A 27647-nucleotide genomic window follows, 5' to 3' on the forward strand; every position below is an offset into this window, starting at 1 on the left:
CAGGTCTTCCTAGTGCCCTGTTCAGTCACACATTCCTGTTCAAGCGAAAACTATCACGATGACTAACTGGCGGGGCGAATCATTAGACAGGGATTAGTCATATGGAGTATACCGCACCGTAACAATAACTATAATGCCTCTTAAGTAAGAAATGTGTAGAAGTATGGCTGTAGCCTGGTTATAAGGAACTAGTGATACTATGGACGTAGGTGGTCGAGGGTAGCACTTTTGCCCTAGTCCGCCGAAGATAGTAAAACAGGATATATACAGCAACCATTATATATTAGATGATCTAGTTATATTCCCCAAGCCACTGGCTAAACATTAAACATTAAAAATAAACAAACTTTCTGAACTGAAAATTGTAGGTATTATTAAAAAATTGCGAGGATTAATTGGAGCAGTGTCCTGTTCTGTATTATCAACGTAACAACCTCATGACGGCAGAAGTTGTCTACGAACCAAAGTCTTCTATATACAATGAACATGTACAGGTAACAAACTTGTAACTTATTCCGAGATGCTACAACGCATGAACCATTAAACGTTGCTAGTCACGACAGCCGCGCCTATCAACTCGTTGGTCAGTGTCGAATGAGCCGGAACCAATAACTAGATGGCCGTCACGCCGTAAGTTATCGCTATTCGAAACCAAAACCCATCATGTCGCCCCAGTCAAACGCTTCCATAAATGGGTCTAAATCTCCGGGCGGCTGCTAATCATTAGTAACAGTAACGACACGTTGTTTGCTATCAAATCTCACCATCAACCCGAAATCATCTGGCAGAGGGACACTAGGTTCGGTCATGAACTGTGAAGGCACTGTATGAAAACTATCCAGACCAGGTACCTTTAGATGAAACCAAGATGTTAACGACTGATACAAGCAAGTTAAACAGCAGCTGGCGATATACACACCTGGTTAGTTTTAAAGCTCCCCATCCCCAGTTCTCCCAGGTGAGCGCAATTAGCATGGCGCGTGAAAAGTGTCTGAGCAAATAAGATGACGCGTTGTACTACCTCTTGCTTGTAGACGGCTGCCTGCACCGGCCATAGTTTAGCCTTCACCAATGCCAGGATGGTGGACATGAAGAAGTAGTCTTTTGCGCCCTTGATTACCGAAAGGAGGTGTATTTCCATACAAGCGCGAGCTACCTCCACCAAGGATATCAAGGACTCTGGCATTCCAGGAAGTGTATTAATAAGAGAAACAGAGTAGGTGCCTGTTTTATAGGTTAGCAGCAGACGGTAAACACTGTCTGGGAACATACTACGAATCGCAGCTGACTCATGTAATAATTGACAGACTGAGCAATAAGCTTGCGTGGTCCAGTCGCCGAGGTTGCTGAGCGAGAGGGGCGTCGACGTCTCATGAAGTCGTTTCTGAGTTGATAGAATCATAGTCACAATCTCCAACCGCGACCTGGCAGATGGAGCGAAGAGAGGTTCCCGTGACGCTTCAATCGCAAACGGGGTGTGGATGGACAGAAGACTGAGACCGATTTTATTCGCCAACATGTACTTGGCCAACGTCACCTTGTCCGCCGTTTGGATATTGCCAAGATCGGGGACCTTCCAGTTGGGTATTTTCGACATATACCTGTTTAGTTCCCAATCTAGGCGGAGAATATCCTCATATCGACATCTGATCCGCGGGGAGTGCATCAAAGCACCAGCTTTCAGCCGCAATGGAAGCGACTGCGACAGGACTGCCTGGAAGGAGCAATCAGTGAATTCTTCTAGCGGGCGCTCTGCAGGCAATTCCTCCATGGTTTCGTCGAGGTCAATGTCGTTTACGTTCAAGGGTGCCACTGTGTCATAGTCCGATTCTTGCACTGCTGGTGTCATGCCGCGCTCGAGGGACACCTGAAGATCAAGTTCCACGATGGTAGTCCATATGCGCCTGCGCATTTCCTGATTGAATGGTGAGATCTTTGTGTACATGCTGGTGTCACGATGATAACCGGCCAGCATGGCCCGTTTCACAAGGTTCGATGTGGTGAGCCATGCCTTGCTCCGACACATCCCGTGAGCCTTTTGGGCAGTGACCAGAAGCACATGAAGTCGGAGGACCATGATATCTGAGCGCTTGATGTGGGCGTTCTCGATCCACTTGTCCGCATACATGATCCATTCTATAGCAGTATAACACTTGAGGCTCGAACCATTCTTCAGTTCAAGAGTAGAGAAATCTGCAAGATTCCACGCACAAGCAAGGACGAGGAGCAGCTGCACCACAAATGCCGGGGACACAAGGCTAGGATTAGACTTCTGCTCCCAAAAGACATCCAACTCCTTGAGGAACGTTGGAATGTGAAGGATCCTATGTAGAGACTCAACATGCGTGAGAAACAAAATTACCAACTCATCAACAACTTGTCGAGACGGAAGCAGAGAAACCAAAGACGCCGCGCTAAAGTCCTGGACAGGCTGATTCAGGACCCTCACTTTCCAGAGACCCCTCATAACCCTGGTCAGGTCGAACCGAAGAGCTGAGAGGTGAGGGCTAGAAAGTCGGATTTCTTCTGCAAACGATCTAAGATCCGGAAACTGCGCGGAGGTTAGTGGTTCGCCCTAAGTTGGGGTTGGTAGATAGTAGTACCTGGGCAATAAGGTTCGCAAATATGCCGGATCCATTGAAGCGAGTCTTGGTATCCTTCCCTCGCATCATGATTCGGGGCGAAAGATCCAGCGACTGGGATGGTGATACCGGGGGCTCATCGTCCTGCACCGAGTCGGCCTGCGAGTAAGGATTCGCCGGATGGTGTCTGTTGCGGTGCAGGAGCTCCGCGCCGTTCATGAAATCCTGGTTGACGGCGGCTTTCGGCGCCCCCAGGACGGTTTCCAGGAACCGATCGCGCTTTTCCTCGACAGGATGCGCAGCCGTCGAATTTGTTAGTTGAGGCCGAGCCGACGACTTGCTTATCGCCGAGTCTGGGGTCGGGTGGGCAGCAGCCGGCCGATCGGCCAACTGCATCTGTGTCGCAGCTGTAGTGGCTACTGTGGCTGCGGCCGCCCGGTCGGGGAACGACGAATCCACCGTGCTGGGTTGCTGCCACAGAAAGCCATCTTCGTAGGAGCATTTGGTGGGCGCTTTGCTCTTCAGGCACCGGCCGCACGTCGGATACTCGCGGTCACACTTCAGTTTCCTGCTGCGGCATTGCGAGCAGGCAATCGTCCGCCGCCTCCTCTTGCGCACGCGCTGCTGCTGCGGGGGCTGGATGTCCGCCATCGTCCGCTCGCTAAGCCTGCATAACCATCTCGGATGGACATCGGTCGTGGCTTTCTGAGAGCGAGTGCAGTTTGCATCCAGTTCAACGGCGGCTTACGTGTGTCTGTCGGCCCGGCCCTCTTAGCCTGATCGGGAAATACTGTCCGTGGCGGGCATCCGCGATACGAAACGTTCACTTTACTCCGTGCATGGACAATATATACTCCTTATTGTATACTGTTGTATCCTGACGGTGTCCAGAATTAGGGTGCCTAATTCACTGTTGGCCGCTTTCTATATCATTATCGCGTTGCCATAACTGCCGGTGTCGGGCCATCCTCATGCTGTCTGCCCTACTACGCGACCTTGGAATAGGTGACTTTATACCCAATCTACCTGTCAGATACCTGATCAACTCTATACAGAGACTGTAACGGCCTCTATCTCTGCTAATACGAGTCAACATATCTGTAGGCTGCAGCGGCATAAGTCCGGCTGCAGTTACTCCGAAAAAAGACAGTAAATGGCAGGAAGAAAACAGATGTATAACCCCAAAATTAGGCAGGGATATTATTCCCTGCCGTTTATTATTGAACAGCCTATTACCTCAAATCTTAGGCAGAAACTGTGCCTGTATTTCTTTCAGCCCTAGTCCATTGTCTCGGAGATAATCCTCGGGGTATTCGGAGTTGGACATCCCCGAGGCATCGATAACATATATAGCTTACTTTTCCCATCAACAAAGGTCAGATTCAACAAAATTTTTAGCTCACACCCTGGGATATTACCCGCTGGCACAGATAATTAATATACTCGACACTCTTCCGAAAGCAAAAGAGCGCCGCACAATGCTACGATCATTTCTCTCCGTAACCGGCTTCCAACGCGACAACTACATTTTCCCCACCGTCGAACTAAAGGAAGATGGTCCGGACTGCAAGAAAGACTGCGCCGACTGCACAATAAAATACCCGTCCAAAGTAAAGGTCGAGAATTCCCGACCACTCTACGGCCATATCAAAGAGTTCCACACACACGTCCTAGTCGCGACAGGGCAGTCCGACTGGAAGGAGAAAGTCGAGAATGAGCGCGGGAGCTTAATGGAAGCTTTTCACGACTCCCATGGGTCTAAGCATGGCGTAAGCTCTATCAAATATCCCTGTTTCTATTACCGTCAGCAGTACTAACCGCAGCCAACAGCGTATGATGGTTTCTGCGTCAAATCTGAGATCGCCAGAGGACGACGGGGGCAGCGATACTCAAGGGAACGGTACTTCTGTTCTTCTTCTGCCGTCATTTACGTTCGTGGATTCGGTAACCACAGGCGATGTCACAGAGGTCATTGACCGCTTCATCGACGCCCCCTTATCAAAAGGTTCTTCAGATGCGATAGTGACCCACCCTCCCGACTCCAAGCTAAGATCCCGGCCCTGCGAATATGATTACGTGGTGCTCCTCTGCTCGCATAGACGGCGAGACGCGCGGTGCGGAATTACAGCACCTTTAATAAAGCGCGAACTCGAACGGCATCTTCGGCCGCTTGGGCTGCATCGTGACGCAGATGACGAGCGGCCTGGGGGTGTGGGTATTTTCTATGTTTCCCACGTCGGCGGACATAAGTTTGCGGCGAACGTGTTGATCTATCGCAGGAAAGAGCAGCAGATGATTTGGCTAGCGAGGGTTCGGCCTGAACATTGCGAGGGAGTCGTCAAATATACGCTTTTGCAGGGGAAGGTTGTGCACCCTGATTCTCAGTTGCGAGGTGGGTTTGATCGACTAAAGGGGTTGACGAGCTGGTGAATGTGAAAAGCGAGAAAGCTAGCACCACTTACTGCATTGGATACCCGAAAGCGTTATGAAATGGTCCTAATGCTGCTTAGCGAGAATTCATGGATGGCGTTGAACTTTTTGTACTTGTTATTCGGGCTCGTACTTGCTAGCGCTCTATGGGAAACCGGTTATGACTATGATAAGGCACGAAGAGAAGGGACAACTGTAATAATTTGTCTGCGGATATTGTCAAAGCAAATTTAATTATAGATAGAAAGGTACCGGACGGTACTACGCACTCAGTTCATTTCTACATCTCATACATAGGGCTCGGCGTAACCGGCTCTTTCTTTCCGTTTTGGGAATAACCGACGGAGATAAGAGCATCTCGTCGTCCAGCTCATCGTCATCTCACTTCCCTGCTACATTGCTCTCCCAACTATGCGGACGCCCATTCAATATTCATTTTCTTGAGACTTAGTATTCTTCATAATGGAATCGGTCATAATCGCGCCAGAGAAGCAGCGCAGGCGGCCAAAGGTCTCGTGTATTCTCTGCCGGAAGCGCAAGACCCGATGCAATCGAGAAAGACCCTGCAGTAGCTGCAAACGCTCTAGAACAGGAAATTGTATTTACGAGGATTCCATCCCTTCTCCATCCAGTCCACGACGTTATCCGACTCCTGAATCGCAAGGACCTATACGCCTCGATGATGTATCCAGCTCTTCAAGCCACCCATCGCAGGCACATGCGACTGGCTGGTCAAGTGCATCGAGGTCTGGCGAGAACTTTGGTCAAGATTATGAGACAGTGCGATTGAAGCACCAAATTCGACAGCTTGAGGATCAGCTGGCCCATGCGGTTCCAGAGTCTGTCCATGGTCCAGCTCCAGATTCCAACTACACAGCGTGCTTTGCCCTGGCCGGAAGAACCTTCAGTCTCCATTACAAAAGAGGCGCGCCGGAGCAACCTGAGCCTATTGCTCATAATCTGAGTCACAAGTCTCGCCTATTTGGCCAAAGTCATTGGGTTGTTAGCGTTGCGTATCTGGTGAGTGCCGACGCTGATCCATCAGGGACTAGCTGACAAGCGATCAGATTCATGACTATTTCAACATATTAGAACCCTATGCACGAGAACGACCGTCGGATGGTTGGAACGATATAGAGAAGTGCAAATCAATAGCTAGGCGCATTAAAGCGCGACGGGCACCTCCATGGCCCTCGCCGCCGACCTCCGAATTGCCCTCTCGAACCATTTCCGATGCGTTGGTCCACCAATATCTCCAGAAGACCGAGACTCTCTATCGGATTTTGCACATCCCTACATTTCGTAGGAAATATGACGAACTCTGGGTTCCCGGGAAAGCGAGAGACATAAACTTCCTGATTCAGTTGAAGCTAGTGTTAGCAATTGGTGCGGTCACTTATGATGACCAGTTTTCATTACGGACGTCTGCCATGCAATGGGTATATGAGGCTCAGATTTGGATATCTGGACCCAAATACAAGGCGCGGTTGAACTTTCAAGCCATGCAGACCAATATGCTCCTTTTGTTTGCGCAAGAGCAGGTTGGAGTTAGTGGGGATTTACCGTGGGTCTCTGCTGGTGCTCTTATTAGAAAAGCAATTTATATGGGCCTACATAGAGATCCAAGTCACCTGCCCCAGAGAACATTGTTTGAAGCTGAGATGCACCGACGGATTTGGAACACCATTCTTGAAGTGAACATCCAATCCAGTTTAACTTCTGGGGGGCCCGCTTTGATATCCCTTAACGACTTTGATACATCGCCTCCCCGTAATTTCGATGACGATCAGCTTGAGGTTGAGAACCCAGTACCAAGCTCGTGTGAAGAAATGACACAGACATCTTTTCCAATAGCGCTACGGAAGACCTTCCCCCAACGCCTCGCAGTGGTCAAGTTCCTGAACGATTTCCGTTCTCCTGGCACCTATAAGGAGACCCTTCAGCTCGATGCAGGGCTGCGCACAGCTTATAGGGAGCTTGGTCGAACTCTCCGAGCATGGAAAAGGTCAACTGGTACCTCATCTTCGTCCAACTACGAAACCAAGGCAGTCGATTTCCTCATGCACCGATATTTCTGCGCTCTTCATGTTCCGTATTTCGGCCCAGCACTGCGCGGGATGACTTATGCCTATTCACAAAAGTCTGTGGTTGAATCGTCGTTGAAGTTATGGAGAACTGCCTGGCCGGCATCAAATGCTCAAGCCAGTGAATCAAATTTCTCTTTCTCTGATGATACCGGTTTGCCGCGATTAATTGCCTGCAGCTCGGGCTTTTACCCAAGTGCCACTATTCATGCTGCAGTTATCATCGCTTTGGAACTCCGGTCACATCTTCAGGAGGACAGCATATGTCCCACTCCCTTGCGACCAGACCTGCTTTCTGTGCTGCAGGAAGCCAAGGAGTGGTGTCTGAGAGTGATCGAGGCCGGTGAGACGAGCGTCATGGGCTACTTGCTCATGAGCCTTGTCGCAGCACATATCCACGGGATTATGGGCGGTTTTGGAGAAGACAAGATACCAGAATTGTTAATCAAGGCTGTCAAGGAAGTAGGACAGAAATGCTTGCCGATATTAGAACAAATGGCAGCTATTCAAGATCAGGCAACGGATGTGGCAGGTGAGATTCACCGTGCTACGCCGACAGATATAAGTGAGGACTGGGACTTCATGGTGAGTATAACCGCTGTCTTACACGTCCTCGTTCTTTTGCTCATGGATACACTAGACCTCTGATCCGTTTTTCGATCTCGGCGGCACCGAACCGATGAGTTGGATGTTCAATGACGAGCTCACCCCAGGCATGTCATTGTATTAGTCGGCGTGCATCCGAGCAGGGATGTCCAGTAAATGATTCAGTTTTTCACGCAGGCTGTGCTAGATTTCCATTGATTTCTCCCATACTCTGCCTACATGGGCCTCCATATTACAACTCTCGAAATGCATAGGAATCCAATGTCACCTCGAGGACATCCAGTCTGAAACGCTGTGCGATTTCAGAGACCCTCGCTTCCACCCCAGCAGCAATGCTGCGCACTCCTAAACCACACGCAGACGTTTCAACCACGTATAATAACAAGGAATCGTGGCTTTACCTCTAGACTCAGTATCAGGCCTAGACGAGACTCCATCCCACCACTGCATGGCCCGTTGCGGCTTTAGAATGTTATCTCACAATTGTCTCATGTACAATATTTTGCGGGTTTTTGCTTGAAATAATAATTCAGAGAAATTATGAAATTGGAAGATCTAATACGTTGTAAAACAAAAGTATTCAAGGGCAAGACGCGCTACGTCACCCACGCTAGCCACCCGCGTTAATTGATTTCCACGCGATTAACAACCAGACAAGACTATCATAGCGACCACCAGGACGCTTCTCAGCTTTCCCAGATCGCAAAATAACCCCGCTTTAACAATAACTTTATTATCTCGCGCATAGCTACCCCGAAATGCAATAATGGCCGCGGTTGCTGTCTCGGAGATCGCGACACACGCGGCAACGCTGCGCGCGGAACTGAAGGAGTGGGAGAGGGAATTTTCAGCAGCCAACGGAGGGAAAAAGGCAGGGCGAGGTGATATCAAACAGGCTCCTGAAATTGGTATGCTACTATTGGGCGTTTTGCACACAATTTAGAGCTCGTAAGCCTGGACTAACCGTGTCCCATACAGCCGCGAAATACAAGGAATACTCGCGCCTAAAAGCCCAAGAATCGTCCTCAGGCAGCCAGAAGGAAAACGAACTATCGCACTCGAAAAATAATGACTCCGGAGAACGACCGAAGAAGCGCAAGCACTCCTCGCCTAATGGACCGGAGCATAACCAGGACCATGGCCACGGCCACGGACAGACTACATCTACGCCGCGGAAAAAGGGAAAAGACATCTTTCAAACACCCTCAAAAGCGAGAACAGCACACCCCGCAAATGTTGACCCCTATGACTCCCCCTCCGTGCTCCGGAGACTCTTCAGCCCCTCGACGCATATGCAATCTTCATCCCCGTTAAAGACGGCCATCGGGCCGACCCCGCAACGAGATGGCAAAGCACTCGGCCTCTTCGATCTCCTCTCCGAGTCGGGAGGCAGCACTGCGACGCCTTCCGCGACCCGGATAGCAAGCGTCAAGGGTATGTCGGCGCAGACGCCCTCAAAGAAGCGCAAAACGATGGATACAATCGCGGAAGAGGAGGAGGCGGCTGAGGAAGAAAGTACACCGCGAGGAGAACGAACACCTGCTTCGTCAGGGAAGATATACGATCTTTCGGCTCTCTTCGCGACCCCCACAGCTTGGAAATATTCTTCTATTGTCGAGGATGAGGCTTCAAAGGGCAGGTTTGGGAACAACAGGGCGAATCAGCCAAACCCACAATCTCCTACGAATGCCGATCCCGCCAACCTCGAGACACCATCTTTCCTACGACGTTCTACGTCCGGTATTTTCAACTCGTCGAACCCTAATGCCGACACAGGCGGTTTAAGCCCAATACTCGTCCGCAAGCCACAACAATTTGTAGGCAAGGGCCTCTCACAGATCGTCCAGGGTCTACGCGATATGGAAGAGGAACGGCTGGATGACGATCTAGATGCGCTTCGCGAAATGGAGATCGAGCAGCAAGGGACGGGCGTCGAAGTAGCTGATAGTCAAATTCCAGTGGATCCAGCTGCACAAGGTCGTACATACAAGAAGAAGGGCCAGAAGCGCACAACTCGTTTAGTGCGCATGAAACCGGTTGTTGCGCCAAAGCCGGTAACGACAAAGCCTCAGTCCCAGACTCAACCGCAGCGCCAGAGCCAGCGTCAGCCTCGATCCAAGCAGTCCTCCTCCACTCTAGCTGGCGAAGACGGCAGTGGTGATACTGAACCGGAGGAAAGCGATGACGACCTGGTGGCCATAGCAGAAACGCAGACTGATACCGCCTCCCTTCGCCCTAGGAAAGGACCTGACGAGAATACCGCAGAAGCATTCGAAGAAGGCGACTGGGACTCTCTCCATTCGCTCTCCGAAGCGGAAGCGGAATCAGACATGGACCCCGATCCGGATTACGACGCCGTCTCGAAACCACTGGGCAGGACGAAGAGTTTCTCAGAGAAAATGAAGGAGGCTATTGGGAATGCGGGTGAGCAGTCCAAGGGCAGTCTTGTGGCGAAACAGCCACAGCAGCAGGAGAAGGAGAAGAAGAGGAGGGGAAAGGAAAATGATAATGTTGAAAAGAAGCCGTCGACGAGGAAAATCAATCCTCAGGCTCATGCAAATTATCGGTCATTGAACATTCGGAATAGAGGCGGAGGCAGAGGGCGTGGGTTCAGAAGGTTTCGACGGAGGTGAAAAGGTTAACAGGGCAAGGCCTTGCATTTCATATGAGAAACGATTATTATTAGCATTAAGGTTTTATCATCATCATCGATACCAAGTTTTTAGCGAGATGGTTAGTCTATATTATATCTATCTATATACATGTCATAACTTTGCTCGAACTTGAATTATTCCAATCAGTCCGGCACATAACGGTTCCGCGCATGCTGTACTCTTCTGGCAAGGGACTCCCGAGCTCTGTCTTGATGCCGTAGTCCATGAGAGTACTGCGGCTTGCCAACTCGGCCACGAGAAGCCCGTGCACCGCCTCTATAAACTGGAGTAGGCGTCCGATGAGAGGCCGCGGGGTCATGACGGGTTCTTTGAGTGTTTGTATCTACATCACGATACTGAACATTGCGGTCCCAATCCTCCAGATTGATGAAGGGACTTCTTAACCAAGCCTGGAGCTCATGCAGAAACAAAGACGCATTGTCCCGTCCTAGAAAGTCCCTGAGGAGCTCCTCGGCCTGCCCCGCGCTGCCTTTAATATCGACGGTACGGAGAATAGCAATGATATACTCGAGGAGAAATTCTGCGTTGTTTCCACGGCGGTTTTCAAGCCGCTGTTGCCCCGGTCGAGTCACAGTAGAGGAGTCGGTTGGGTTGTCAGGATGAAGAAACTCGAAGACCAAGAGTTCTCTTCGGATCCATTTGCGGGCCCGCGAAACTAGCTCTTCATCCCTGTTGAACATCTCCGGTGTGAATTCGCGGTACTGCGAGAGGCGATTCGAGCCAACGCGGAGTGAGTAAAGACGGTTGCGGTAGACCTGTTGCCTACGGAGGAGGGGGTCATCTGGGGCTCGTCGAGAGGGACTTCGCGGGCGTCGCGGGCGACGCGGATTCCGTTGGGATGGTCGGCTATGTGGGTAGATATGCCCTGAAGAGGCTACGTTTTCCGGCGACTGCGAGACATCCGGGAGCTGGTAGGTTTTTGGGCCGTCGGGATGCTCGAGATTGTATTTGACCGAGGAGACGGCACTCTTACCTAGAGAAAACGGTCAGGACCGAGCTTCGAAAGAGAACAATCATGGTGCTCCGTACAGAGAGGACAATTGCGACGCTGTTCCAGCCAGCTCACAAGACACAAAAAGTCAAAGTTTGCATGATTGCAGGACACTGCGACAGCAGGTTCTGTGATGGGTTCTAGACAAATGACGCATGGGTCCGATACATCTTCCTGCTGGTGCTCCTGTGCTACCTCTTGGAGGGTCCGCTGTAGAATCCGCTGTTGAATATCGCCATCATCTGTCATTAGTTGAGCGTGGCGCAGTCCTGGAGTGGGTGCTTTCCTGGCAGAAGGGGACGTTGAGTAGTGAACGCAGCGTTGACAGCGTGCCGTAATTGCAGTTCCAGCGGGTCACGTTGTCCGCGGCGGCAACATTTTTCGGAGCTTCCCAAAAAGCAAGAACTGACCTGGAACTTCCCCCCAAGAAACAAAGAAACGTTCATTGCTGCAATCCTAATCCACAAGCTGGGAAAAGATCGCATTTGACCTTTTGAAATAACATCTAGACTTTAGCGATATCATGCCCCTCGGACTATGATCAAGAGATCTGCCAAATCAGTTGTTGACGCAATGGCGCGCGGAGCACAGAACGGCGCTGCGATGGACTACCAGCCTTCATCGCGGACAATCACCGGGTTAAGGCGGTGGTCTATCATAAACAGGGAGCTACCAGGTGAGACCTTGTCGTGTCCTTCGATGCTGCTAGCACAGGCGAGTGACTGACCTTGCTTGTCTACATTTCAGGAGCGCCGCAGGTGAAAGCGATCCACGTATACGACTTCGATAACACATGTAAGATTAGATGTCGAGACTTGGAATCTCGAACATCGTCGGGTTAATATCTTTATTCAGTATTCCTGAGTCCTTTGCCGAATCCGCAGTTATGGAACGGTCCGAGTATCGGATTTCTACAAGCCTACGAAAGCTTTGCAAATGGAGGGTGGTGGCATGATCCAAACCTATTGTCTGCCACTGGCAATGGTATAGAGGAAGAAGAGGCACGCGGCTGGAAAGGGTGGTGGAACGAACGGATTGTGCGAGCTATACACACGGACCCATCGGACGTTGACTGATTACATATAGGTACAATTGGTTGAACTGAGCATGAAGCAGAAAGACGCACTCACAGTACTCCTGACCGGGCGGAGTGAAGCCGGCTTCTCTGAGGTCGTCAAGCGTATTGTTGAGAGCAGGAATCTCCACTTTGATCTCATATGCCTGAAGCCTGAGGTTGGGCCAAACGGCGAGCGATTTCGGTCGACGATGGAGTTCAAGCAGAACTTCCTCACAGATATAGTTCTCACTTATGAGCAGGCAGATGAAATTCGGGTCTATGAAGATCGTCCGAAACAGTGAGTTTTGACGCAGACAAGCTGCTGAATTGGTGGGTGTTCTCATTCTGACTTGTCGCAGTGTCAAGGGCTTCCGCGACTTCTTCGAGTCGCTGAACCGGAATTGGCAAGTCATGAGCGGTCCTGGCTCACGAAAGGCAATCACCGCGGAAGTTATTCAAGTAGCTGAAGGGTCTGTGTACCTGTCCCCTGTAGTCGAAGCTGCTGAAGTGCAGCGTATGATTAACTCCCACAATGTTGCTTCTCGCAACCCGGCGCTGAACGCGACCAAATCACCTTATGGTCGGCTATGCATAAGGCGTACCACCTATTTCACAGGCTATCTTATCCCAAATTCGGACTCCGACCGCCTGATCAGACAATTATTGAACCCGCTGCTGCCACACGGGCTGGCAGACTCAAATGACCTGAAATATATGGCTAACAGTATTTTGATCACTCCACGACCCGCAAGTCGTTCTATATTAGACAAAGTTGGGGGTATCGGCAAAAAGCTGAGCTGGACTGTGACTGGAACTGGTATCTTTGAGAACAAAGTCTGGGCCGCTCGGCTGCAACCAGTTTCGGGCACGGAAAGATATCACACAGAGAACAAAGTCCCTTTTGTGGTTCTAGCTATACGCAAAGGAGCTCGTCCTATTGATGCTTCAAAAATTCACAATTGGCAACCTGTGCCCAATGATAAAGCTCTTACCGTCGAGAGCGTCGTGGGCGAGAAAGTTGTCTTACGCATCGAGGAGGATGGTCAAGGCGACTATGAAAGTCAGTTTATGAACAAGACTGGCAAGAGGCGTCACCAGCAAGAGCGGGAAGATGATATTCTCTACCCTGGGCAGAGTAGCGCGGAAGGGCCACAGGGTCGTCATCATCATTATCCGTCTCGCCACGGCGGGAACAACCGTCATGCGCACGATGACGGGCCTCGTCGCGGAGGTTATCGCGGCCGTGGCCGTGGTGCTGGTGCGCGAGGTAGAGGGTACAATCCACATCGTGGAGGTGGCCGCGGAAGAGGCCGTGGTCGTGAAGCAGGTCATCCGAACTATAGGTCTCTGGATGATCAGTCTGCGCATGAAGGTGGCGGCGGCAGCTATGACGAGAAGCCACGGGCAAGTACCGGAGGAGCTCCGATCATGGACTATTAGCTTCACAATTTTTCCATTTCCAGCCTTGTGTGTCTTAAAACGTCCAGGGGGCGTTAAAACGTGGTATAAGAACAATTTTCAGTTTCTCTTTTTCTTCATGGGCGTACGTTTGGCATGGAGTGCACTGGTGCTGGGGCTTTTTAAGTCGATTTTCTTTTCGAGTCAAATCAATATCGCATAAAGCGGCCTTTTGCTAGTGAGAGGGTTTAAATGAAAAATAGAGCGTCATGAAGTTTTGCCCTGCTGTAGGTGGCCCTTTATTTACTTCCATCCAGTATATACAGGATGTTCGACCATCAAGTTCGTCCAAAGAAAACGCAGACGCCTCGCTCGTACCAGTCATATTCGGAAATAGCGTCAACGAAGGAGCTTCCATGATCATATGTCCATCAAAGAGCATACTGACAGAGCCCGGCAGGATTCAAGAGATCTGGCACCAGCACAACCCATACAAGTCACGATCCAGGATTTAGGGCAGTGCGAGTCCCTCGGGTATCCCATCATATCGTCTCAAGTACGACGACCTAATCTCGTCCCTCCCTCTGAGAAGACGATCGCACCTTCCTATTGTTATGATGTTTGTCGGAAGAATCAGGCAGGAGCAATGATGCCGGTGGGTTGCTCCTTCCTACTTCATGGGCCGTACCTTCCTAATCATTAGTACGCCGAGGCAAGAACGATCGCGTTGACGGCGTTGCCCTTTCCTTTAGTCACGGTGCGTATCTCTCTTGAAAAACGGAAGTGCAATCCACGAACGTAACTATCCTCGCCGGGCGTACCTTCCTATCGGTATGCTGTCTGTGAGGCAAAAGCGGCGCCCTTGGCAGAGTCGCTCCTTCTCAATTAAGGTATTTACCCTGCTCAAAAGAAAAAAAAAGCTTTACGTTAATTAAGTAGGTGGGTCTGTAGTCATACAATGTTCACACCTTTCTCCTCAAGTTTCTGTGCCTTTCCAGAATTGCAACATATGTGTGTGGGTGTGCGTTTCTAGGAAAAAATGATTGAAGAACAATTTCCAATCACTTGTGGCTTTGAATAATATTGCAGAACCACCTATACAAAGTATTACGCAGAAGCATCAGCATTTATTAGTTGCATGAGTTTCATGAGATTTATTCATTCCATTGACGTATCCATATTGCGCGTCAATTCCGTATATCCTAACCATCCATCCATAAAAAGAATCCCATCCTAGTACCCATATCCTGGCTGTCGTTACAAATTGAAAAGAACAAAAAGCAACTCTCGAAGAAAACTCTTTATACATCACAGAAAAATGCAATCGAAGAGCATAAATCGCGGGGGAATATACATGTGCGATTTGGCGATGAGCGAAATAACAGAAATCAAGCATATGTCGAAGTTTGGTGATAAATATTGAGGTCGGGTTGTAGGTGGAATGCCCTAGACTGTTCTTGGGCTACATCTAATCCGACCGCTTTCATAAGTGTAGCGGGTTCACGTGGTATTATTCATATGGCGTTCGTAGTAGTCATGTTGGTGTCGTGGGAATCGAGAGGGAATCGAGATATTGTTTGTGCATCGAGTCGAGAGGTGAAAAGAAAGAAACTAAAGGGAAATGAACGTTGCGCTTCAAGGCTCGTCATCGGTCAACTGCCTTAATAGTCGCAGGTTTAGGATCATGACTAGCAATCCTATCGTCACAATCACCATCAGAGCGAATCCAAACCAACCCAGGACCATTGCTGAGGTCCCGACACCGCTTTTAACGCTTCCGTTTCCGAGATCTTGAGCTATTGTACTTGCACCGACAGATGCCGTATGCTGCCATAGCACGGACACTAGCACGAAGACGGCCGCAACGAATATCAAGGCCAGGGCGACCTGTGACACAGGGCGAGAAGGGAATGGTTTCACTTCAACTTCAGACCCGCTAGGGTCAGTTTCCTCGTGCCATCCGGGGAAAGTCGCGAGAACGATGAAGCAGAAGAAAGCGAGAATGACAGCAATGATGCTAGAGATTATTAGTCAAATGGACGCCATATCTGGAGCTAAAGGGTGTAGACTCACATCAGGTATGGAAAGACAACGGCATCCTTGAACGTTGATGCAACCCAGACGAGGTTTAGCGGATCTTGGTCTATTGTAAGAATTTCTGCTAGTGCGGTCGCATTGTTATTGCAGATGTAGGATCCACCGTCAGGTTGGACACAAATTCCGAAATATCCCACTCGAACTTCCAGCTGAGCCCCTTGCACGATGTTGGCCACGGCTGATACGGTCTTTGGTTGGACCTGAGCAAGATCAAAAACCGGGTCGTAATGCTCATAGTACATTGAGATGAGGAAGATGGTAGGTATTTGAGGCGATGATGACGAACATCCCGCCAATAACAATGCTGATGAATCATGTTAGCCACATCCCAAACACTCAGAAAGAAAAGTGAAAAATCACTCACACAGAAGAATAATGACAACAGCGATGATAAGCATCAACACGTGGTGGTATCCGATCATCGGAATGAACCCTACATTCCAACTGTTAGTTATAACTCAAGTCGATATAGAATGGTCTTGAGGATGGGATACATACGGGCAAAGCCGGCTGCAAATCGCGGCATCTTGGATTTCAACAGCTCGTTGCTGGATTCTCTTGCCCTTAATGTCCTCACTCGCAAAAACTCACTTCTCGGGGCCCCGAGAAGGAGTGTCTTTAGTCCTGCACGCCTTTCCTAACAGCAACGCCCACTCCCGTACAACCGGAGGAAACAATTGTCGCACTCGTCAAGCTCGATCGTCGGAAACTGAGTGCTAATCCCCAGACCAACCACAACAGAGGTCCACCAAAAGGAATGTAGCAATATTCGTGAGGAATGCGGCGTGGGCAATCGAGATGAGAAGAATGGCGATGTTAGATCGAAGGAATGTACGAGATGACCTGAGTTATACACAAGCGTCAGAGATAATGAAGCCAAAGCACCGTCGCCAAAAGTCTCAGTTGGAATGACAATGGCCTAGACGGGCACTTGAAGACTGGTATAGTGAGAGGGGGAAAGATGGAGAGGGAGAGGGAAAGCGAGAGATCGTAGCTGGACAAATTCACAAGTGCAGCCCAAAGGCACCAATTCTTTTCCTGCCACCAAATTTTGCGAAACGGGAGAGCGTCACCAGCAGAGATAGCGGGTGGCTGGACATCTGACGGTATACAACTGGGTCCTCCGCACTAAATGGAGAGGCTGGGCCAACGCCCTTTGTTTACGGCCGTCGGTTCCCCGGTAACCGTCCACACCGCCTGCCATTCCCGGGCCTTTCCGGCAGATCGAACGACTCCAGATCGGGTTAGCACGAGGGACATCCCCGGGCCCACGAGTTCCATAATTAGATGAACTCAACCTTGAATTTAGTCCATCATGTGTCGCTCCAGTGACTCCACGGAGTCATAGACCCATCTCTGCACTATGGACTGCACCAGAAGCATACAGTATCGATGAGGCTTTTTCTGTATTCCTAATGCCAATGCCAAAACATAGAATATTAACTCAATACAGCGCCAAAAGACAAGCAACCGCCTGAACACCGGCTTCCGTTTACCAACCGATAACTCATCCAAACTCCAATAATGCACCACTCATGGCCAAGGTGCTACGATAAGCCAATAGAGTACAATCTATTTTGCTGTAAAAGAGAATCGCTTGAGATCCAAAGTTGTCACCCGGGATTGGCCAGCCGTGTCGTCGCCGGTGCCGTCCTCTTCCTCCTCGCTATCGGGAACTATGAGGTCCTCGCTGCCTGGACCAGAACGAAGACTAGTCTCGGATTTAGTATCACCAAGACTTGCGTTAGAGCTGTTATCGAACCGAGTGGGGACCCTCCACATCAAAGGAGACGTTGGCATGCTATTCAAAGACCGCGATCTAGCCAAAGCGTTCTGTCCCAATCGTTGCAGTGCTGTTAATCGTTGCCTGGGGGGACTGGGAGCCCCGGTGCTTTCAATATCCACTTCTTTTGCCACTCTTGGCCCTGGTCCGACTGCATTGATACCAGCTTTGGAGGGATATTTCGAGAGGATTTCCGAGTTTTGGCGATTGACATGGTAGTCAAGCACCTGGTGAAAGACATCGGGTTCTGAATCGGGCGTTACTGTTTTAACCGGCGCCATGCGTTCATGGCTAGAGTTAGGAGACGATCCCGCAAGATCTGGGTGCAAACCGTCAACGTTAGCCCCCGCTCCATTTGCGAGATCTTTCTCGGCCATTGTGTCCTCAGGACTACCGTTTCCACCAGAATCAATCGCTGCTGGAATCGTTTCCTCCGATTTATTATCTGCTTGATTTGGATCGGGAATCTGTGACATGATATCTTCGGCCATATCATCCGAAAAAACATCTAACGTAGACTTGCGCACTTTCTTATTTCGGTTGAACTTTTGGCCCCCGCTGGGTGTACCCTGATTTGAACCAGCCGCGAAAAAGCGGCTGCGGCACTCTGGTGTAGTAATCGGGCTGGCTTCATCTGTCTCAGAGCAGAGCCTTTGGCGTTTAGTAGGCTGCATGTTTGACAAATTTGAAGCGCGCGCTAAAAATGACGAACGCTCCGCACTTCTTACGAGTGGACTCGGAAGTCGGTTAGACGCGCCATTCGCGGGAGCTGACCTAACACCAGATGGTGGACGCGGAGCAGGGGAGGGTTCCCACGATGTATTTGCATGGCGTTGAAGCAGTCGCTGCTGACTTGGTGACGGCGTGAGACTGTTTGGATCCAGCTCGGCAAGTGGGACACGTTTCGGGGTGAAAAAGGAGTTTATAGGCTTTGATGGTTTGAGTTCGGAGAACGAACTTATAGTCTGCCGTCGGTTCAACGAAGGAACCGATTTCTTGGGTTCCGCTTTGCTCACGTTCAGCGGCTTCACCACAAGTGGTTCTTTAGAGGTCGGGTCCAGATCGCCATGTGCAACCCCAACTGCGATTTCGGGGTCCATATCACCACCTATGAACGAAAGTTCATCCAATTTAACGTCACTTTCCGGGTGTGTCAAGGTAACTAGCTTGCCATCTCTAGGGCAAAAAACTCGCTGATAGAGAAAAGTCAATTCAGCCTGTTTGAAACTTTGAATGTAGCCTGCCGGAACGTGGTACTGGCCCTCGAGCTGGAGCATCCGAAGTACCTTCTCCACGTTTCTGTATTTCCGAATGCTTCGGTATGCAGTCTTCAGCCCGACACGACCTATGTTAGGCAAATAGTCGCAACCACTCAAAATGCACATACGCCTAAAGTCGGCGTCCGTCCAGCCAACAAAACTTACTTCCCGGCACGCAGTGAAATCGGCCCGGTTGATCTCGATGAGGTCTCCATGTTGGTCAAGTTTGGACAGCAGTCTTTTAGCACCGAATACAAGCAAGTCGGAGTCTTCGGATATGATGCCGTCAATAAAGCCGTTCTGTTCCAGGTATACAAGTTGCGCATCGGCCTCATATGGAGCGACCACATATTGAATATTCATTTTCTTCAATTCCTCGATCAAATGACGCGCCATCAGTGGTGTCACATCCACGGCCTTTTGGAATTCTTGGTACGCCTCCGCAGTTCGTCCTTTGCGAAGGAGTTCCAATCCTAGCTCTTTGCTCTCTTTGCGCCTCTGATGTCTATCCAGCTCAGTACCGGACTTGCTCGGTAGGTCGTCACCATCAAAAACTAGGTACGGTGTTACGCCGAAATACAGAAGCATACGAATCCGGCCCAGGACGAAATCAATGTGCCTAGTTCATGTCAGTATAGGAAAATAAACAGATACACTCCCGGCCAAACCACGTACTTCGCCGTCGGTCGATCCAAGACTAGATCAACGGCGCAGGCAACCGTCCCGCGATGTAGCCACCCATATGCATCCACCCCAAGTGTCTGTCCGCTAAACTTCTTCAGGTGGCATGGCTTCTGGATCGACTTGAGAAGGCCATGGAGTCCTTTAGAGAAGTCAGTAGAAGTAGTACATGGCAATCGTTATTTTTCACCTTTAATTCCCATCGTGGACACCCTGCAAGAACGAGATACGCCTCGTGTTGTTTACAGAACCAAGGGAGGCATCAGTAGGATACTCGATGAGTGGAACAGAGCGAAGATGGGCGAACGACATGAAATTCACGTCTTGTCAGTCGCGAGATGGGACGAAGCAGCCACCCAGGGGATCATCAGGCGAGTATCAGCCCCCGACAACAAGAATGGAATGCTTGACACCGACTGTCTGTCTCGTAGCTCCCCAAAACGCGCAAGGCACGCGATGGTATCCCAAGGCTCTGATTGGCTGCCTCGTGGCAGCTCTCTGTCCCACCAATTGCCACCGCCTTATTATTCTGCCGGTAAAAAAAAGAAAATTCCCCGAAAAGTCGACAGTGTGAGGGGAAATTCGAAGACACAAATCTTATCGAAAATTGGCGAGAGAATTTCAATATTCTCACAATACACCCATAATGCCGAAATCTATGCACAAAGTCCAAAAACATATTTCCAAAAAGAAAGGAGCACTTGAGGCTATGCACGAGAACAGCAGAGATGCAAAGCTACTGCGGAGGGCTGGCGCAAGAGACGATCGTGTTGCGCGAGTTTCAGCAAGCATGACTAGGGGAAGGCAGTCTTACGGTAATTGTACTCCTGGCTTTATTTATCTTGAGTCATCAATTAATCCTTCAAACATAGTGGATCGCATTACCTTTTTTCAAGAGGCAATCCCAGAGGGAGCCACACCATTCTCTGATAAAGACTTGTCCGATTTAGTCACGAGGTTCGCTCACGCTGGCGCAATTTTATTTTTACAATTTGAGCGCACACTAACTTTCATTTTTCTTGACAGGTTTATAAACCGCAGCGTGCCTGAAATCGAACAAGAAAAAAACGAGCGGAGAAAAGGTCGCCCGCCGAGCAAGAGAGAAGAAGCGCTTGTGCAACGAACGGAAGTCGAGGATAAAGAGTTCAAAACGGGGTTCTGGATGCCTGATCTGACAGAGGAAGGCGTCGTACTAGCCCTTTCCAAGTGGAATAAAAATTGGTCTGGGCTTAGCACCATGAAGTTCATCCGTCTAACAAAAGATGGGGAGAAGCAAGCTTCAACATTTCCACCCAAGGGCCTATCATGATACAGGACGCTCAATTTTTTTCCTTTTATGTCACTTTTACTGCAGATCACTTGAGACTCAAGCCATTTATGCTATAACGGTGTTACGACAATATATATTTTTTACTATATACAACTCAATTCCCACTGGGAGCGCCATCTAGGTGGCTCAAAGAAGCCTAAAACACACTAAAGGGACCTCGTTCTGCTATCTCTTCTTACCCCGAAGACAGCGCGGGTATTATTTATCCAACACTGGCTATACACATGTGGTAATCGCGTATAGTTCAGAAAATGACTTTAAGAGATAAGCCAGATGGGGTGGCCCCGGCAGTCAGAGACCCAATTTATCAATACTCGTCATAGTTACATGGAGTTATGCTTAATGGCAAACAAAGTAATTTACCCATCCCAACTCCCTTAATTGGGTTGATTTGGTTAAACCACCCAAAGGTAAAACATATATTCTTGTAACAGAACGGGAGGACAGCAAGATCAGTTGCAGATTGCTAATACTTTCACCGATCGTCACCGACAGAGGGCCCTACAGGAATAATCATACATGATGTGCAAGGCATTGTTAACTTCAGAGGAGTTCATGGAGGTTGGGAGCTGAGCTCGGTCGAGTTCCATGGATGGCAAACCACGGACGGTCGACTAAGAGTGAGCTCCGCGGGTCTTGGCACCGCCTATCCTCATTGGGAAATGTTAACATCATCCGTCCCAAATCTTTTGCGTTTCTCATCGACCCATCGTTCTTCATACCATTACAGTCTCCTTTCCATCTCATCTTTTCGACAACTTCTATTAAAAATGCTCTCCATGCGCACTCTCGCCCGCACAGTGCCTCGCACTTTCTCGCGATCAATCGCTTCCTCCTCCCGATTTGCCCTCCGCCCAGTTGCGAACCTCCCCAAGACTAGCTTTATCCAGCCGTCCCTGAAGCAAGGCATCAGACCCTCACAAGCCGCATTCTCGACATGTAGAGTGTTTAGACAAGCCGAAGGTAAGCATAAACTGCAAAGCAGGGGGAACTGAGAGGATTGGGTCTGCGCCGGGAGAATTTTACTTATCTCGATGTGCATTGGCCTCGAGCTATGGAGAATCCAGACTCTGAGTTCTCCCTAAGCGAATAATGCTGATTGAATCATCTTTTACTCCCTTGAATAGGTGATGCTGAGCTTTCTGCTAAACTTGAGGATGAATTGAAGCACGAGAAGTCCTCGGGTCTCGAGGACTTGGAATCTTCCGTCCAGAACATCCAATATGTTCTTCAGAACAACTCTTGGGAGGTATGTGTGAAAAGAAATGCGCACTTATTAGTCTGTACTGGATCTAACGCCATCCCATAGGTCAAAGATGTCCCTGGAGAACAGGAGGTTGTTCTAACGAAGAAGTTCAACAATGAAGAGTATGAGACCTTTACATCGTTACACATCTAAATCATTGGCCCGCAGCGCTTGTTTTTCGTTTACATTCTAACATGCCGCTTTTCCCCAGGATCCGCCTTACGTTCACCGTTGCGGACCTTCAGAACTTGAGCGAACACGATGACTTGGACGGCCTTACCGATGGAATGGATTTCGAAGGCCACCAGCCCGCGAACCAGGGTGCCAGCGGAAACTTCGCTCAACACCCTGAGGACAGTATCGCCCCTGCCGACCGTGAGGAGCAGGACCTGGAACCTAGCTTCCCTGCCCGCGTAAACGTCACCATCGAAAAGCCCGGAAACGGTGCCCTTCTTATCCAGACCCTTGCTCAGGACGGCTTGTTCCAGGTTGAGGAAGTCTCGTTCTTCTCCAAGCCCGACTTGGCCCACGCTGTCACCGCGGAAAAGGACTGGGCTAGACAGAGTCTTTATGCCGGCCCTCCTTTCGAGAACCTGGACGAGGATCTGCAGACCTACCTTGAGCGCTACCTTGAGGAGCGCGGTATCAACGCCGAGCTTGCCAACATGATTCCCGACTACATCCAGGTCAAAGAGCAGAAGGAATACGTCCGCTGGCTCGAGAGTAAGTTATATCCCCCTTTTTGTTGAGAATCTTTGATATCTAACCACGTCTTCAGACGTCCGTAACTTCATTTCTGCTTAAGCGCACAAATATGTGCCGTTATCTTCATCGAATCTCTCTCAACTCAATTATCATCATCGGAGGAAAGTGTTTCAACTTGAATCCCTCATCTGTTACAATATCCCGAGCTGCGATTTTGGGGGGAGTGGGGCGACTTCCTGAAAGTGGGCAGGATGCACATGTATTAATATATAAATGAATTAAGGATTTTATTGTAAATTACGCCATTGATTGTTGACTTGCTTCCTTGCATGGCAAAAAGCCCTATCGTCAGAAGTGGGAACATCAATACTCGAAGCAAACCGAGGGCATTCGGGCCCGTTTTAGAAAATTGTGGCGTCGTCATGAGCATAAACGGAGGTCATTCAGATAAATTTAGAAAAACATAACTCAAGACGCCATTCTCCAAGTCAAAAACAAAACCGAATCAAAACCCGCTCAAAAATACTCAAGAAATAGCCAGCGTGTTATATGCAAGCTCAGAGGCCATGCGCTGATAAGACTTAGAATTCCATACTCTCTGATTTAACCTCAGGGGCGTCTTCGTTGCGCTCCCGCTTGCCATGGCGCTCCTCCTTGTTAAGCCCTGCAATGAACGAACGGAAGTAGTCAATGTACGGCTTTAGGCTTGTTTTCTCGTAGTCCTGAAGCTTGCGGGCGCCTCTAGCATCGGAATCATTGAGAGCGCTCCCGTCGCCCTCCGGGCCTTCTGTGGCACCATTGCTGGGATTTTCCGCATTCCAGCAGTCGATTTCTGACAGCAGTTCTGCGACGGTGGGTACAGAGAGAGGGTCAAACTCCTCTACGCTGCGAATGTCGATGGGGACACAGACACGACCGGTGCCCGGATGAACCACGAAGGGGCTCTTCAGCAAGTGAATCATCTTTTTGCTGACTTCGGAATCGAGGCGTGGGTATGTATACTCGAGGACGATGTCTTGCTTGGCATCGCGCAGTGCCGTGGTATTTAAGGTTGAACTCTTCCCCGTCTTCGCGAGGGCATCGATGTCGGCCCATTTGCTTGTGCTTGAGCGATCAGGGGCCGAATCCCATTTCCTGCGCAGGGACTCGTTGAGGCCCTTATCCGGGAGGAGTGAAAGTAGGCGCTGCGCTTGCTCTGTGCTGGCGAACGTGTCTTGGTCCACTAGCGTGGTTTGCGCAAAGTATGGTTTTAGGATCTCGAGACTGCGGTTCATGTGCGGGTGGAGTGGCCGTTTGAGGTTGACGCGTTTGCCGCTGTTCGTGCCACCTCTGATCAAATCCAGATAGCCTGCGATTCCCCTTCGTCGGTCGTCTGGAAGGTTTCGTGCGCGAGGATCGCAGACCCAGGCGTGAGCACCACGACGTCCCGAGTATACCCATAGTATATGTTGGAAACCGAAGTCTTCTCGTAGCGCAGTGTCTACAACTTTGATAGACATTGTCACAAAGGCCCAGCATTTTTCACATATATTGGCCTTTGTGCAGCAGGTACGGATGTCGTCGTAATCTGTTAAATCAATATCGAAGACTAATTCTTTGGCAAGAGGCTTCAGTTGGCCGCCGCCTAGAGTCTTTCGATCTCGTGGGTTCCTATTATAGACGGGCCCGATTTCAAAACGAGAAGGATTCATCTTTAGGATATCCTTGCGGAACCTATGTAAAGACGTGTTAGATGAAATGGCTACTATGTCCGCTTGCGGGTGAACTCACAGATCCGCAGTCGGATATGATTGATACCGCAGATAAGCATCGTTTTGCAGCGTTAACGCGAACTCTCGGTTCCCGAAGTCAGGGGAGGGCACAACTCCGTGGTTGAGCCATTGAAATAGATATCGAAATGGGAATAGGCGCTGGTAAAATGCTAACATGGTTTCCGTATCCACTTGGCCAGGCGCTGACCCTGGTGCACTACAGTTGATAAAACTTAGTATGGTCCTTTTCGAGAAAATACCTAATATATCTTACTCCGTCGGCTCGGTTTTGGTTTCAGCAGGTGCACTGGAGGCTGGAAACTCGTTGTCATCGTCATCTTCATCGTCAAAAAGATCTTCCAGCTTCACACCGTTTGTCGCCTTTTCCGTGCCATCACCGCTGTTCTTGCCAGGGTTGGGAGATTCTGCAGCTGGAGGCGCATCTGGAAGGACTTCGTCGTCCTTATTGCAGGCATTTGACCCTTCTGAAGTGACTGAGTGAGGCATCGTGGCGAATTGGTGGTTGTCAAGTTGTCTCCTGCTATCACCCTGCTATAGCCATTAACGCGGCTACGCGACTCGATCGCGGACGCGCCGGGCGCGCTCCTCGATTTTTACCCTAAGCCCTAAATCAAGTTCAAGATAAGATAGTATCTCACATGATATCACGTGATAGAACACTCTCTGTCAGCCAATAATGGCCGCAAACGGCAAGAACCTCAAGGTCTCTTCCCGTCCAGATACGGCACGTCAATCCGACGTCCAAGGTCTTGCGATCCTACCCAACACCTGGTTCCTTTCGGGCCCTGCAGGGGCATGTCGGCCCTCAGTCGCCGCTTGCGGAAACTCGATCCTAGTGGAAAATTTCTCCCACCTGTTGAATGACACCTACACTTACCTCTAATTTCCTTAGCCCTACGAACTAACCCACCACTGGGCTCGTTTTGACCGAAGCTACCGCCAGTTCCATGATTCAGGGTCGCATATAGGCTTTTTGCTGCGTACCATCGGCTGTCGCAGCATGCTATTCCCCACCGTGAAGTCATCACTGTATGCCCTGAGCTTCGATTTCCTTGATTTCTCTTCGTTACTGCTCTGGGAATCGACGTATTCGGGGATTAGAACTATCCGCAGATGTTAGCCACATCCCATTTGCTCATTGAAGCCAACCGATATCTTCTCACAGGGCCAGTCCGAACAATTGCCTTGCCTCTTGACCGCTTTGGGTTGATTGCTTATCCTTCTGTACCCTCGAGCGCGGTTCTCGTTGACGTGATACCAGTAGATGATCGCCTTTGGCTGGTTCCACATTCCTCAGCGGGAGAGGAAGATTTGCAATATGCCCGATAGAACGATCCCAAACCCAACAATGACATGCTTTAATGTGCAGCGTTAACAATCTGCAGACTATGTTCGACTAGGGGTTTTCCGCCGGCCGGGTGGCCCATGCGGCAGTTTTACCGCTCATAGCAAACTTCTGCATCTTGGCCAATATGGCAATAAGCTCCAGGAACCAATTTGCACTCACAGGGCCATGCCTCGTCTGCATGAATGGTCGGGATTATCATCCTTCAGGGACTTCATCTAGTTCCATGACGCCACCATCATTGGCCAATTCGTTCAAGTCCTCACCCAGTGGTGCACATCTTATGTCCAGGTGGATCTTGTGGAGCCCGCCTTTCTAATGGAAGTTTAATGGAACCATGAGATGTCACTCACCTCTTGGAGTAGCATATTGAAGCTTCTAAAAATTGCCTTTGCGTTTCCTTCCCGATGGAGCTGTCCCTTTGCAACCCATGGTACAGGAACTGTGTTGGATTTTCACAACCAACCAACCTTCGTTATTGCCCAGGAGGACTATGTTCCTTTCCCTGAGCCATGAATACTACTGTGGTATCTTGTCTCATCACGACTAGTTGACGGTTCATGGTTGCAAGCGGTAAGCGTCCTTGCAGTCGGAGGGATATAAACTCTGATCTTTTCGCCCTCTCAGCATTCCTTTTTCCATCCACGCTAGATTGTGTCAAGCACAAGTCCATTCGCTTTTATCTCACTCGTTTCACTCAACTTTGTGTTTGACACGTCTTAATCTTTTTACTAGTCCTTTTGTGCCTAGGCATCCTTCGAGATGGTTAAGAAGGTTACTGGTCTTCTGGCTCTATCCGGCCCGGCGTTGGCCGGCCTCGCCCACCATAAGCAGCCCACGGTAAGCAAAGAGTCTTGTCATTACCTTGCTTAAATGTCTGAACTAAGACCTGTTAGAGCACTGGCACCGGTGGTACCACTGTTACTGTTCCCACCCAGGTGACCAAGACCACCACCTTCACGACTACCGAGTGCCCCGTTACCTCTTCTGTGGTGACTTCTGGGACGAAGACTCTGACAATCCCGATCACTTTGACCAATACGATTACTGTCACCTCAACTTTCTGCGAGGAGGAGACTCAGCCACCTACTGGCCACCCAACAGCGCCAACTGGCGGAAAGCCTACTCTTCCTACTGTGACAGGCGGTCCTGTTCCCACTGGCAAGCCTATCCCGACTGGCCAGCCTATCCCGACTGGCCAGCCTATCCCGACTGGCAAGCCCGTTCCAACTGGCCAGCCTATCCCGACTGGCAGGCCCATCCCAACTGGCCAGCCCATCCCGACTGGTAGCCCTCGTCCGCCTGTCAGCAACAGCACTGTTATCCCTCCTTTCCAGAACAGCACTGCGCCTCCAGTTATCCCACCTACTACCCAGCCTGTGCCTGTTGTCCCTGTCCCTGTCCCGAGTCAGCCTGGCACCCCGGGTGTTCCCGGCCAACCTGGCACTCCTGGTGTTCCCGCCCAGCCTGGTACTCCCGGCGTTCCTGGCCAGCCTGGTACTCCTGGCATCCCAGCCCAGCCTGGTACTCCCGGCGTTCCTGGCCAACCTGGTACTCCTGGTGTCCCCGCCCAGCCTGGTACTCCCGGCGTTCCTGGCCAACCTGG

At 50.1% G+C, this 27647-nt stretch overlaps 12 protein-coding genes across 12 annotated transcripts in view; 7 read left to right on the plus strand and 5 right to left on the minus strand.

Annotated features, from left to right (window-relative positions):
- Nucleotides 1–641: 641 nt before the first annotated feature.
- ASPSYDRAFT_146131 (putative C6 transcription factor) lies at nt 642–3233 on the minus strand (the record flags this gene model as incomplete). The annotated part of the gene is made up of 5 exons (XM_040841591.1): nt 642–716; nt 765–851; nt 920–1224; nt 1276–2551; nt 2604–3233. The coding sequence occupies 5 exons, from the start codon at nt 3231–3233 to the stop codon at nt 642–644; spliced, it is 2373 nt and encodes a 790-aa protein (XP_040704517.1).
- A 459-nt stretch (nt 3234–3692) lies between these two features.
- Nucleotides 3693–5301, plus strand: ASPSYDRAFT_130351 (sucrase/ferredoxin-like domain-containing protein). The gene is made up of 2 exons (XM_040840559.1): nt 3693–4351; nt 4413–5301. The coding sequence occupies exons 1-2, from the start codon at nt 4061–4063 to the stop codon at nt 5010–5012; spliced, it is 891 nt and encodes a 296-aa protein (XP_040704518.1). The 5' UTR covers nt 3693–4060; the 3' UTR covers nt 5013–5301.
- A 109-nt stretch (nt 5302–5410) lies between these two features.
- Nucleotides 5411–8251, plus strand: ASPSYDRAFT_42478 (uncharacterized protein). Its single transcript, XM_040846463.1, has 3 exons — nt 5411–6032; nt 6080–7681; nt 7737–8251. Exons 1-3 carry the CDS (start codon nt 5475–5477, stop codon nt 7824–7826), a joined length of 2250 nt encoding a protein of 749 aa, XP_040704519.1. The 5' UTR covers nt 5411–5474; the 3' UTR covers nt 7827–8251.
- A 217-nt stretch (nt 8252–8468) lies between these two features.
- On the plus strand, nt 8469–10335 carry sld2 (the record flags this gene model as incomplete). The annotated part of the gene is made up of 2 exons (XM_040844620.1): nt 8469–8610; nt 8681–10335. 2 exons carry the CDS (start codon nt 8469–8471, stop codon nt 10333–10335), a joined length of 1797 nt encoding a protein of 598 aa, XP_040704520.1.
- A 164-nt stretch (nt 10336–10499) lies between these two features.
- On the minus strand, nt 10500–11617 carry ASPSYDRAFT_147032 (RING finger domain protein; the record flags this gene model as incomplete). Its single annotated transcript, XM_040841676.1, has 2 exons — nt 10500–11350; nt 11407–11617. The coding sequence occupies 2 exons, from the start codon at nt 11615–11617 to the stop codon at nt 10500–10502; spliced, it is 1062 nt and encodes a 353-aa protein (XP_040704521.1).
- Nucleotides 11618–11725: 108 nt separating this feature from the next.
- On the plus strand, nt 11726–14053 carry ASPSYDRAFT_42482 (rRNA 2'-O-methyltransferase fibrillarin-like protein). The gene is made up of 5 exons (XM_040846464.1): nt 11726–12044; nt 12116–12163; nt 12224–12405; nt 12455–12723; nt 12785–14053. The coding sequence occupies exons 1-5, from the start codon at nt 11942–11944 to the stop codon at nt 13863–13865; spliced, it is 1683 nt and encodes a 560-aa protein (XP_040704522.1). The 5' UTR covers nt 11726–11941; the 3' UTR covers nt 13866–14053.
- A 1405-nt stretch (nt 14054–15458) lies between these two features.
- Nucleotides 15459–16446, minus strand: ASPSYDRAFT_146880 (Fig1 domain-containing protein; the record flags this gene model as incomplete). Its single annotated transcript, XM_040841659.1, has 4 exons — nt 15459–15840; nt 15897–16224; nt 16285–16353; nt 16419–16446. The coding sequence occupies 4 exons, from the start codon at nt 16444–16446 to the stop codon at nt 15459–15461; spliced, it is 807 nt and encodes a 268-aa protein (XP_040704523.1).
- A 1046-nt stretch (nt 16447–17492) lies between these two features.
- ASPSYDRAFT_87296 (putative exonuclease) lies at nt 17493–19846 on the minus strand (the record flags this gene model as incomplete). The annotated part of the gene is made up of 3 exons (XM_040851811.1): nt 17493–19581; nt 19638–19785; nt 19834–19846. The coding sequence occupies 3 exons, from the start codon at nt 19844–19846 to the stop codon at nt 17493–17495; spliced, it is 2250 nt and encodes a 749-aa protein (XP_040704524.1).
- Nucleotides 19847–20289: 443 nt separating this feature from the next.
- ASPSYDRAFT_146567 (translation machinery-associated protein 16) lies at nt 20290–20952 on the plus strand (the record flags this gene model as incomplete). Its single annotated transcript, XM_040841635.1, has 3 exons — nt 20290–20458; nt 20516–20600; nt 20670–20952. 3 exons carry the CDS (start codon nt 20290–20292, stop codon nt 20950–20952), a joined length of 537 nt encoding a protein of 178 aa, XP_040704525.1.
- A 791-nt stretch (nt 20953–21743) lies between these two features.
- ASPSYDRAFT_87297 (MAM33 family protein) lies at nt 21744–23023 on the plus strand (the record flags this gene model as incomplete). Its single annotated transcript, XM_040851812.1, has 5 exons — nt 21744–21936; nt 22101–22222; nt 22283–22341; nt 22431–22942; nt 22998–23023. 5 exons carry the CDS (start codon nt 21744–21746, stop codon nt 23021–23023), a joined length of 912 nt encoding a protein of 303 aa, XP_040704526.1.
- Nucleotides 23024–23225: 202 nt separating this feature from the next.
- On the minus strand, nt 23226–25123 carry ASPSYDRAFT_757603 (DNA primase subunit PRI1). The gene is made up of 2 exons (XM_040850826.1): nt 24695–25123; nt 23226–24637 (listed from the first exon to the last, which is right to left on the minus strand). Exons 1-2 carry the CDS (start codon nt 24850–24852, stop codon nt 23506–23508), a joined length of 1290 nt encoding a protein of 429 aa, XP_040704527.1. The 5' UTR covers nt 24853–25123; the 3' UTR covers nt 23226–23505.
- Nucleotides 25124–26582: 1459 nt separating this feature from the next.
- cspA (putative cell surface protein) overlaps nt 26583–27647 on the plus strand; it is a 2213-nt gene continuing 1148 nt past the window's right edge. The window contains exons 1-2 of the mRNA XM_040850829.1: nt 26583–26881; nt 26938–27647. The exon at nt 26938–27647 is cut by the window's right edge and continues 1148 nt beyond it. Coding sequence (XP_040704528.1) covers nt 26804–26881; nt 26938–27647 — 788 coding nt within the window. The 5' untranslated portion in view covers nt 26583–26803. The remainder of the gene's footprint in view (nt 26882–26937) is intronic.

Source organism: Aspergillus sydowii, assembly GCF_001890705.1.
Source record: "Aspergillus sydowii CBS 593.65 unplaced genomic scaffold ASPSYscaffold_3, whole genome shotgun sequence".
Lineage (NCBI taxonomy): Eukaryota > Fungi > Ascomycota > Eurotiomycetes > Eurotiales > Aspergillaceae > Aspergillus > Aspergillus sydowii.